This window comes from Empidonax traillii, unplaced genomic scaffold (genome assembly GCF_003031625.1).
Source record: "Empidonax traillii isolate 1590-97213 ecotype Southwest subspecies unplaced genomic scaffold, ASM303162v1 scaffold48:size2401408, whole genome shotgun sequence".
NCBI lineage: Eukaryota > Metazoa > Chordata > Aves > Passeriformes > Tyrannidae > Empidonax > Empidonax traillii.
The window spans coordinates 280187-293191 of NW_020955241.1; the positions used below are offsets into that span (position 1 = coordinate 280187).

General features: G+C 37.4%; 1 protein-coding gene across 1 annotated transcript in view; it reads right to left on the bottom strand.

Annotated features, from left to right (window-relative positions):
• ADCY2 (adenylate cyclase 2) overlaps nucleotides 1–13005 on the bottom strand; it is a 206652-nt gene that overhangs the window by 132271 nt on the left and 61376 nt on the right. Inside the window, exon 3 of the mRNA XM_027878943.1 lies at nucleotides 8635–8796. Within this exon, the coding sequence (XP_027734744.1) occupies nucleotides 8635–8796 (162 nt within the window). The remainder of the gene's footprint in view (nucleotides 1–8634; nucleotides 8797–13005) is intronic.

Sequence of the window (13005 nt, forward strand, 5' to 3'; positions counted from 1 at the left end):
AACTTGGTTTATCTCTTCAGAGCAAAACCCAGTTTTGGCTTCTAAAAGACAAAAGTGTGTCTATGTTGAGGAAGTCAAGATCTCCTGCTTCAGAGATCTATTATTCATTTCCATGGGAACTGACTGAAACAATTTCCCCCAGTTTAAAATTGATCCAACTAACTTTTAAGTTCCTCTTTTCATCCTCTTCTGTAGTAGGACGTAGTGGCAACAATTGTTAGGAGGACAGGCACTGGGGTCTTGAATAGTTACTATTTTGCAAGCAGGAAGTCTTCCCACTGATAGGATCAATGAAACTAATCATTCTTGCTTAGGAGAGAGAAAATTTTCTCTTGGTCAGATTGATAAGTATTGATAAGGATGTGGAGGGCAACAGCTCCCTTCTTCAGTACTGAGAACAAACATGAGGTGGGATTCTTTAATGTGATTTGGCTCAGGTGTTTGTTTCTTGTCCTGCTGAGGCCTCAGTCACTGAGCACCTATCGCTCTTAGTGCTGGGCATTCACAAGCTGTTGAATCTTCTGCAGAACTATTCTGTTTCAACATTGATAAGTCTTATTTATTTGTTAAAACAGTGTAGAGGGCTGTGGATTAACTGTGCTATTGTATATCTAAAAACACGGAAGGTGGCCTAATGTTCAGATTCAGACACCTCTGCACATCTTGTGTTTCCAGAGCAGCATAAGTGCTTTCACACAGCCTGAACTCCCAGTGCCTATGAACCTCTCAGTACAGAGCCAGCTTGATTACTTCTGACCTGCATTCTTATGGCTTCTGAGCTGACAGACTGCCACACATCTGTGAGAAAATACAAAGGGACAAAGAAAATAAAGAAAATAAAACTGCAAATAGATTAATGAACAAAACTTTATGTCTGATAAACCACAGCCTATGCTGCAATCAAAACTGAAACATACAGAATAAAACCAGTTAACAGGGGAGGAGCCAAACACCAATTGTAACTAATACTGTCCCGCTCAGGTAAGAGCTAGCAGAGTCCAGGCAGGCGACCTTTGCAGCAAATATGCAGCATACAGTCTTTAGTACACCCAGAACCAGTCTAAACTGACAGCAGATAAACATGATTTATTACACATAACTAGTGAGAGGCACAGAAGAGACATGATTCCTCCTCAGGCCCACACAGAACAAATAATGATGCCATTCACTGGGCATGCAGGAACACATGTATCTTGAGAGGGGAAAGAACATGCAAAGTAATTACCAAAGGTGCAATCTCTGTAAAGAATTAGGAATTTATAGATGCACAGAATCACTGAGGTTGGAGGAGACTCACAAGATCAGCCAGTCCAACCCTCCACCTAACACTATGGCTGTAAACCCTAATCCACTAAACTGCATCATCCAGCACCACATCCAGATTTACTTCTGGGTTTGCAGGTGATGTCCTCCAGCTGTGTCTCTGCTGGCAAACCAGAGCAGAAGGCAGTTTCAAGCTCCATGATCATCACTTCTGTATAGCTATTATTTTGCTCACTAGCACAGTTTCAGTCAAGGTCAACCAATATTTTCCCAGAGCCTTGACATGCTTTAGGGGCCAGAATATGTCAGGGCTTATTTGGAGAAACTTGACACCTGACAACCCTATTTGGAGAAGGAAGAAGAGGTGGGAGATTAGGAAGGTAAACAAAAGCTGTGCTCCAGGACCAGAGAACAGCTCCCCTTTTACCCAGTAGCAGAGCTGTAGCTGCTAAGAAAAACAAAAAACCCAACACGCAGCAAAAGTTTACCTTCTTTGTGTCTGGCCTCCACATACTTATTTGGGAGCATTACCTGATTCCATCACACACAGCACCAACAAGATTGGCACTCAAAGGCTGTAGTTAAGGCAATTCTGTTATACTGAAACACACTGAGGATCAATGCATGCCGAGTCGGCTGAGGGAAACAAGGGCTATTCAGGGACTTGCATGACCAAGCACTGACAGGAATGCACAGTACAAATTTTGGAAGATGACTGGAAGAGGAATGACTTCTGCTTGACCAGCAGCTTAGCACTGGGGTATGGTAGGGTCTTAGAGGACAAATAGAAAGACCACATCCCACTTGAAGTGTCTACAAACAGATAGGGTTTTGAATCACTGCAAGGGAGGCATCTCAGCTGGATTCTGAATTGCCAAAGGCTTCCCTACACAACAGGTGTTTGTGCTCCTGATCCCTCTTACTTTGTACTACACTAAAAGTGGCTCACAGGATGAGGAAATGTATCCACATACTGATAGTGAAAAACATTTTTGTTCAACTGAATTCTTGAATATAACATGTAGGGTTAGATGATAACTCTGTGAGTACATAAAATTACAAAGCATCATGCCTAGACTGAGTATCACTCAGAATTCAATACTTCAGCTGCAATAAGAGGAGAAGTAAGTTCCAATAAATTTGACAAATCACACCAAGCTGTAAAAGTACTATGCAACTGAAAAGGCTGGGCAATGTCTGTGAAAATGGAAAGAAATCAGCAAAACTAGCTCAGTTGAAATAATTAGGATTCTTTACTCATGAAAAATTGTCTGGACAGACAGTACTGCAAAATTCTGAATGCATGGATTTAACCTTTCACTGGTAAGTTATTTACATTTTCATCCTTCAAAGGATATGGAAAACAACCCTCTTGCAAAAGGTATGCTGTATGGGTGAGAGTTTGGTTGCTGCTCCAGCCTAGAAGTACTGGGATTTCCAAACACCTGTTTAATTTTTTTATGTTTTTGGATGTAAAGCAGCCTTGAGATTGAGCATTCTGACATAGGCATTTTATAATTTCACGAACATATTGAAGTACTGGTACTTGTTCAACAAATTAATTCATATTTTGGAAAATTAAATTTCTAAAAGAAATTGTCATTTTTAGGATAATAAATGCAAGCAAAAGCAGTCTAAAAGTGATAAGAAAATAGAGATGAAATTCATTGCTGTTAAAAATATTAACTTAAATGGAGCTGACAGAAATGCCCATCTGACGCTTTCAGTGAAGCTTAAGAATCAGTGCTAACTGGAGATGTTTCCATGACGTTTTTCTTCCGTGCTCTGATGATTTCCTACACATCTCACCAGAACTATTTTCTATGCATTTCTTAGATGCTGATTTTGGACTCCAGGTAAATGCTGCTTTTGAAAACCCACAACTGCCTGCACATAGGATTTCATATCACAGTGCAATTCTAAGACTTGGCTGAATCTTCCATCATATTAAGTATTACAGGTCTTCCCTTTACAGCCTTAGGGACTTTATGGAAGATGTTAATGTTCTCCACGTTAATGCTTCAATACCCTGAAACACAATTATGTATTCTCCTTTGTATCTACACTCTTGCAGGCAAGTGGGTTCTTCATAAGCGTATCCAAACTGTACAGATTGTCTTAAAAAATCAGTGAAACCCAAAGTACATCCGCTGATTGTGAAAATTAGTTAAAAACCACAGCAGATGGCTTTTTAATATCTGCCTAGATTTAAGCATAAAATCAAGAGTAAAGAAACGTGCAATAATAAAAACTATGACTAATGCATTTTGCTATGCAGGACATAGCATTCCTCTCTGTAACCAGCTTGCAGCTTGCTGTACAACATGGTGAGCTAGACTGCTGCCAGGGTGGGGACAGCAAAGGGAAAAAGGCACCAGGTATGGGACACTGGCAGCTGCTGCTGCAAGGAGTACAGCCTCCCTCCTTCCACGGTAGTCACTGCCTTCCATACCTGCAGCAGGGACACCAGTAACTCATGTCATGTAACTGTGCAACAGAAAGCAAGAGCTGTTTAAGCTGCATTACCTTCAGGAATAATTGTTCCCTATCTCTTTCAAAAAAGGTATTCAAGGAAGAAGGATATTTTCAATCCACCCTAACAGCTTTTAGCCTTTCAGACTACTAAAATTCCTATGTGCTTCAGACTTTCATTGTGCAGCAATACAGCCTCAGGGGTTATAGAGCAATGAACAGACTTAAAGATGTGGTCTTTTTTCCCAGACTTTTTTAAATAAAATTTTATTGTGATTTTTATTGTGATTTTTTCTTACACTGTGTGATAATAGCATAAACCAACTTCTATTTCTGAGCCCTAGAGCTGTACATTTTCTTCTTTTATTAGCCAGTGAATGCTGATGCTTTTTATTTTTATTTTGCTGCTATGCCACTCTATTAAATAAAACATTTTTCGTAAATAGCTGTGAAAGATATTCAGTTAACAGATGAGTTTAAATCAGTGGTCTAAACATAAGGTATATGTTGCATGTGGATTAGAACATCTAAATTTATATTATTGATGATATATCGAAGTAGTTCACCTTTGAAAATCATCCTTCACATCTGATTATGAACTTTTGCTATAATTGGTTTCAAGATTTGTAGTGACTAAGAAATTGGTAATTATTTTTTTTTTAATAAAACAACATTCCCTTTTTCAATCCACTGTTGTTTGGTTCATTTGCTTTTTTCTCTTGAATAGGCCATAGCTATTTATTTTTTATTTTGTAACAGGAGACCTCAGCCTAGCTGATGGCAAATGCTCAAGATCTTTTGGATGTAGCATTGGAATTGTCCAATTCAAACATTCCTGAAAATAAATTTTTTCACTTAGCATTTGGGTTTTGCCCACCAGGACAGAACATATCTTAAGAATTACCCAGGCCAACAGATCACACAAACAAAGGCTTTCATACAAGTTCTTACAAATTGTTTCTTTTCATATATGCATTCTTGAACAGAGTCCAAAACCAATATAAAATTGTATGTATGTACACATGCATTCTGCCTAGTTGCAATTTTGTGCCTCTAAAAGGGACTCCTTTTACAGTGCTGCAAGAAGGTGCCAAAAAAAATCCCCCAAGAAAGTTTGTAGTGATTTAGCTAAAGTTTGGAAAACACTTAGCCACAGCTCACAGAAACAGATTACAAGAGCAATGAAGTTGCCTATTGAGAAAGTAAAACTAAAAGACTAAAAAATATCACACTCCTCACATAAAACATAGGGGAAAAGAAAAATGGAAGCTTATAGGATGTTTAATTATTTTTGTTAGCTCTTTTTTTAACAAATTGAGAACAAAATTACTTCTAATGATAATATCAAGCCATTATGAGATCAGAATGGCTGAGCAGTTGACAGTAGAGCAGGAAAAACACAAGTATTTGATTAGAATCTGTTCTGGTTTAGGGAAAAACAGGTTATGTGTTTATAGCAAGAGATGGCAGTTAAATACTTTCCATTCCAGAAATAACCAGAAGAGATGTTAAAGTCGTGAAAGTCTTCTGAGCCAAATGCCTTAACACCATAATTTGACTTATGTTCTCTTACAGTAGCCCTGAAGCAGACAGAACAACATCCCCTGCTTGGCAGTAGGATCCTCACATGGAAAGAGGGGGTAGAGTCCCAGATTCAAGACCGTGTGCCTTGTAAAGGTTAGGATTAAAATTTTCAACAGAAAAAAAAAAAAAAAAAAAAAAAAAAAAAAAAAAACAAAACTACATACACTGTTATTTTTTCATAAACCGAAGCTGGAACACAGGACTCTTTTTCCCCCTCCCTGTCACAGATCCCACAGCTGTGCATTAAATTCCCCACAGAAGTGCCTAGGGGGACTAACTGGGTATTTTACTGTAGATTCTGTGTCTCTGTGCTGAGCACACAGCACACTAACCCCTTTGTAGACCTGGCCCCCTATTAGCATTTGGCACTGCTGCAGCTGCTCCTGGCATGCTCCTCTAAGGCTAATGCCTACGTTGCAAGAAAGATGATGATGAAGCACAAGCGAGGACTCAAAAAACAACTAGGAAGGTGATGAAAGGCTTACCTAGTGCAAAAGCAGGCAACTCATTTATTTTACTGACAAAAAGGTTATGAGGCAAATTCATGATAGTCTAGAAGCACTCTCAAGGGAGACACAGAAATTGGACACTATTGGGTCTGTCAGCCTACTGGCCAAAAAAATGAGATCCAGAAGCTGAATGTCAAGGCTAGACAAATTCCTACTAGGAAAGATGAACAAAATTTCAACATTGACAGTCAACAACAATGGAAAAAACATGAAGGCTTGTGGAAGCACATCTCCATCACTGCTAATTTTTAAACCAAAGTGCGTTCCCTCTTCCGAAAAGACATGCATAGGTCAAATCCTAAGCTTTTCAGCTTTAGTGAAGCCACTTTTGGATGTAAAATCTTACAGAGGACAACAAAAAGAATAAAAAACCCAGTAAGATAGGCTCTGCCAAATCTCAATGCTTCTGAACGGCGATTTTTCTCTACCGATAGGCAGGTTGAAGCTACGATAAACTTTCAAAATGCTATGTGTTGCCAATCAGAGTCTTTGAAAAATGCTGAAAAATCGAAGAGGGTCCAGCAGAGGGCTATCAAAGGCATTATAAGGCAGGAGAACCTGGCATAAGAAATCAAGGCTGAAAGAATGTTTGTTCGGGCAAGAGAACAGAAAGTTCAGAGAAGATATAATCAAAGTCTTGCAATACATAGACACTAATTATAAAGGAGATATAGGTACTCTTTACAGAAGGATACTTGCTATATATACGAGGTTTATATGTTATATCAACTTGAGGTACACCATTGACAAATGTTATTTGTCTTTTTTAATGTAATCCTTATCTCTAATCTAAGACCTTATTTGTGGTCTCGCTTTTCAAAAGCAAAGAACACAAAACAAACATTTTTTGCTTACACTCCAAAGTATAAACAATAGGAATCTAAAAGTGCACACAGGGCAAATGAAATGAAATGAGATAGTGTCATTTAGTCCCTTCCACATAGTTGCAAGAATGCAGTGCACTCAGTACTTCCAGTAACTGCCAAGCTATTGATAACATTTAACGCATTTACAAAGACAGAATAGAAAACTGAGAACAACCTGGAAATTAAATACTCTTAACAAATTAACAAATCACTGAAAGACTTCCACTCCTTCTGAATGAAACCGGAAGTTACAGAAGAGATGAAAGACACTAATGGTACATCACAGACCATAATTTATTTCTTTCGATTCTGTAGATATGAGGTGTCTAAAGATGTTATAACATCTTCTGAAAGTGCTGTTTTAGGTACATCAAATGTTAACAGTCTAGAAAGATAGGCAAGAAAAGTAAATAATTTTTGCAAACAGCAACTTTAACCCAAAATGGTTTTAGAGAAGGAGTGGCAAACATTAATACTGCTTTAGCAGTATATCCATGCCCACCATAAAAGCCACAGGTTGACATAAAACCAAGAATAACATTCTCCCTGATTTATTCCACTACAAATATCAATAACTGTATTACTGAATTATTAAAATACTATAGACAACCACAGTTCTCGTTTAACATACAGCGCAACTTTGCAACTTCCACAAAAAAACCCACAACTAATCCAAATCAGCAAGAGAAAAGCAAACCTACTTTTCTCACAATTTAAGATTTCTACAGAGAATTACATCTTAGATCATATTTTGTTTCAATTACCATACTCCATAGAATATAGATCTGCAGCCATGTCTGGAAAAAAAAATGAATTTTCCTGAACAACAATTTACAAGGCAGGACTTTTGTAAAATCACTGCAATTTCAAAGTTATCCTTTGAGGCACAATGTTTTCCAAAGTAAGTCTGAAGTAACTTATAAGATAAGTAGAAACTATTATTTGCTTCATTCTTAATGCTATTCACAATAAACAGTATGATGCCTGTCTTTCTTGTTCTAATAATATGTTTATAAAAATGTGTTTACTTCAAGGTTTCAGTAGTGTTTTGATGCAAAAGTTAAAATAATTGTTTCTCTAAGATTGCGTAACTATATCAAAAAGCCAAACCCAACTATTTGTTTTTCAAAATGAAAGCTAAATTTTTCCTAAAAAACACAGATTTATATCAATGACAGCTGAGATTGTCACAATACTACAATTAAAACTGTAATATTTCACCATTTAAAAGATTTTCTGCAAAAGTGTGAAGTTTGGACTTCTACATATTATTAATCTGCACTATGTCACATAGCAGATTATCAGATTTGAGTTACAATCCAAAACCCAACTGCAAACACAGATGGATTCCCTAAACGTCATGGAGTCTGGAGTCAGCCAGTCTCCTTCAATCATCGGGCCCAATCAGGACGAGGCTCTAAAATTCCTATTGAGGGCTGAGGATTAAAGAAGGAGAAGAAGACCTATAGCAAACTTGGAGAGGGTAATGTTTTCACAGCAGACCTTTAACCCAGCAGACCTCAGGGTATTCAAAGGAACAATGTTCTTTTTTTGAATCAAATACAACACTTTGATGCCTGGATAAAATCCTTAGTCTTGCAAGCTATGTTTTAAACAGATGAGGAGAGGAACAAAGTGCTTTACAAAACAGAGGATAATGCATCTACCACAATACACCTACATCACATAGTTTTTTGAGCAAGTAATTTTTTACACTGGTGAGAGTTACTTGGATGTAGATTCTACAACTTAAGTGTTCAATCCAGCAAGACACAACATTACTGACACCCTCATTTTAGCAAGTAAATTACCTCTAAATTAGCAATTCAGAAATGAAGACAGAAATACATTTATACTCCCAAGCACCCACTAAGGCACTCCTGGCTCATTTACCAGGCTATTCAGCATACAATTAATCATTAATTCCACAAAGCACCTACCTGCCAAACCAAGTGTTCCTTCACAACAGCTGTACCTGATAGACAGACGCTCAGCACAATCGTGTGAGATGCAGAGGTCAAGACGCTGGCAACTATAGCGTCTCTCATGTTGAAGGGCAGCATGGTATACACCACAAAAATAATGAACAAGAAAAATGATACCTGTGCAAGACCGAAAGAAAAAAGCATGTCAATATTACTTTGTAATAACATTAAAGAAATAGCATTTAATTTTGAAGTCTCTTCAGCATAGTTACACAACAGTTTTCTACAGTGAAGTTATTCCAAAACCACTAAAGAAAACTGATTTAGGAAAAATTAATTTCTAAAGTGTTGGAAAATTTAAATTATACTAGATTTAAGAAGTGCAGTTGCAAGATACTATATCATGGTTTCAGACCTACACAACACTCCAAACTTTTCAAATTTACCTTCAAATTTATCTTTTCAAATTTTATCTTTATTAACACCTTGTTTACAATTAAAAAGTAGTTTTCCCAGGACTGGTGGATTCTGATTGTGAACCGCATTACAAAACAACCTGCCAAACCGCTCCATAGAGCCTTGATTTCAATACACAGAGATTTTTTTACATTCTGATGCACTGAAAATTCAAAATATGTGACATAATGCAAAAAAAAAAAAAAAAAAAAAAAAAAAAAAAAAAAAAAAAAAAAAAAAAAAAAAAAAAAAAAAAAAAAAAAAAAAAAAAAAAAAAAAAAAAAAAAGGCAAAAAAACCCAAACAACAAAAAAAGCCCAGGTTTAGACAAGCAGTTTGATTTAATAAGATTAAATTTCATGTATATCTACATGACCTATGTAAAATTCCATCAAAATACTACATTTTAAGGTAATACATTTATTTAGTCATGAAAAACATTTTCAGATAATCACAGCCCATACTCAAAATTTCCAGTTAGCTTCTTTTAAAGGATACTAATGTCCAAACTAACTTTGTGGAACAAACTCTCCACATGCACAGCCCAACCTGTAACAGCAAAAGGGATTCCTTCGCTATACATAGAAAATACATATTTGATGGTATGCATATGTTCCAAACTCCACCATACAGTTGAGAAAATGCAACTAGATTTGGGGCACGGGTTTTGTACACATGAGTAGGCAATTCTGAAAATGTGCCAGCTTGTGTATAATTATATCTCTGTGTAAGGTTTTCCATCAGTTTTAGTTGACTTGCAAGCCTATTCACCCATCTAGCAGTTGTATACACACTGTATGTAACTCAGAAAGCTCCCAGGCAGGCATGAGCAATAATAATTTGCTGCTCGCTTCCCTAGTGTCAGTTTGTTTTCTTCACATCTGCATGTGCTGATTATATAATCAAACCTGAACCCTATGGTATGTGTACCTACAGGACAATGGAGGCATTCTTTTTCATCACAGAGACAGAGCTGGATGGAGAAGGAAGTTCACTTCTGTTCTTTACTCATCTTTCTCCCATTCCTCCTTTAAGATTAATCCAGCTCCTTCCAGATCTGTCATACTCTTTTCATTGCTGCCTAACTATCCCATATGCTTGAGTTAAAAAGTTCAACGCTATGAAATGAAACAAAACTACAAGGGAAATGAGGGATAATAAGAAAATACAGTAATAAAAAAGGCAAAGCAAAAGGTTTGCTTCTCTACTGTTTCAATCTGCCAGCTGATAGCAAAAGGAAACAAAAGTGTTTGATACCCGTTTGGTTTCAGTCCTTCCTAAAAGTTTTAAGTGATCAGATGTTAGTAAAATCAACAGGAAAGGGTATAAAAATTTGGTCTAGGTAAGAGAAGGGTTTAGCAAGTATGATGTTTTAAAATTGTCCTGGCTTGAGAAAAATCAACTGTGATACTGAGACAACTAACTGATAGTCTTAAAACTTGGGAAAGATGTAGAAAGCTCTGGCAGACTAGAAAAGGAAACAAAGCACGTGCCTTTGAAAGGCTGGAAAAGGGCTAAAACTTGTCAGCTTAGCTTTAACTCCTATAGCAGTAACAGACAAAATAATAGAACAATTAATAATGAAGAGTACTGAAAGTTAAGAAAAACACAGGCAACAGCCAATGTGATTTTGCTGAGAACAAATCATATTAAAGCAATCACAATAACAGGCATCAGTATAGGGGAAAACCCAAATAATGAGTTAGGCAGCAACAAGGGATGTGAAAGGTCCTTTAACAAAGGCATAAGGAGAATGGATACCAGAGACAAAATACCTTACCAGTATGTAAGACCAGCTGCCTAAGACATTTTTCTAGTTAAAGGCCAGGCTGGATGGGGCCTCGAGCAACCTGGTTTAGTGGAAGGTGTCCCTGCCCATTGTGGGGGGTGTTGGAAGCAGACTTTAAGATCTCTTCCAACATAAATCATTCTATGATTCTATGATTTAAAAACAGTTTGAAGAAGATTTTATGAAGTTTTTTTTAAGAAGAAATGTTATTACTAAAACATAAAACAATTTCCTTCTCTGTTTTGTCTCCAAAAAATAGAACTGGCATGTTTTTTGATATCTGATTTTATAGCAAGACTAAATGATCCATTCCATTTTTGAGGTACTTATTAAAACTCATTAGTGGATATAAGATAGAATATGACACTGGTTTTTTTTCAGTTTTGATATAAAACAGGCTACTAAGCATAGAAAAAAGATTTTGGCATTTTGTAATGCTTCCAGTGATATCAGCTGTTCCAGCTCCAAATTTGTTGTATATCTGTAAACAGCTATCCATTCTTTATGTTACTCCACAATTTTGCTTCTACACTTTACCTTGATAGTAGACATGCATAGTATGTAAGGTGTGGGACCTTTCAACATACTTCAAAATGTCAGTGTACTTCAGTTTGATATTGTAGAAGTCAATACTCAAAGGCTTATGAACCGGTAGAAAGAAGAGACAGGTTTTCTGGACTGAGTCACAGTCTGAAGAATGGTCAGTGGCCCTGAGCATTGATCTTTTTCATGAATGGCCCTTTTCATCCTCCTTTTGTATGAATTGGCAGAATACTGCTGACAGTAACATGAAAAAGCAGTGATGTCAAGCTTTGAAGGATCCCAATATCTCACTGTAAGGCTTGCTAATGCTCATCACTGGATGCCTGCACTTGGTGTGTGTACCCATCAGTAAACACAGAATTAATTTACAGTGCACAGTTTTTGACACTATTAAAAGAAGTCTGTTCCACCAAAGTGTGCCATAATCACAAAGCCTGTAGCTGTTTTGAAACTGTGTTGGAAGCAATCTTTAATGTGAGTCATCACTATGACTGCCTAGTTGAAACAGACTTTTTGTCCTGATCCCTTGCTTTAAGAATTTGATTCTCAGAGACTTTATCTATGATTTTATGTTATCCATACCTTGGAGATGGGGAGTGTTTGGGCATTCATGGTATGCATCACAGCACGCGGCATTCATTTTTAGTTAACACTGGTGTAACATCTATGTGGCTTTCCTGCTTTGACTGAGGAGTATCCAGGACTCTTAGCCCATCACTCTTGACTGTCAGAGCTCAGCAAACACTGAGTGCATTTGCTGCTCTCCATATTTCTTTCCCATACTTCAGCAGGGCCATATTTGTCACAGAATACAAGATAAAACTATAAGTGAGCATCTTCATGCATCATGCAAAATGGAAAGACACCAGTTGCACAAGACAGAGAAGAAGATCCTTCTTTAAATCAAACCCATTCTGAGTATTTGTCATGTTGGCAGTTTTGTCCCAGCATCTCCAGATGTGTACTTGCTGCTGCAGCCTCTGACCTACAGTGTTGACTGTGATCTAGGAGAACTGGTATGGTGGTTCACAGACACTGCTGTTGGAAACATCACTAGTTTGGACTGTGATGGCACAAACTGCAGTGGATCCAAGCTATGAATCTATGCTGGGTTTGGAGCCTATGGATGCAATCTGTTCTCAGAAACCATGTCCCCCTATTGTCACCAGTTTCTCCTCTGAGTAGTGTTGCCTTAACTCTAAAGGGTATCTGAAGTAAAATTTTAACATATTTTAGACATTAAAATTGTTTTTCCTAGCATACAGGATATCACAGGGGATGTTGCTTTTGACTCTGAGAACAACTGTACAAAAAGATACTAATCATTCCTTTTGTACAAATTACATTCCAACAACTCATAATTTCCCATCTAGACAGCCTTTCTAAAAACTGTATGGTTAATTGAAACTGGCTTGGCATGTGTAAAATTCACTCAATTTAACGTTACTCTGACCAGAATTTCCCCTTGAGGAGTACAACACCTTGGCACTGAAGCTGGCATGCAAATCTGAATGCGCTGTTTCAGTGTGAGTTAGGGGAAAGCACTGCTTTGATCGCAGCCAGCAGTAATGAGGCCAGCAGGAGCAGGGAAGTGATCCT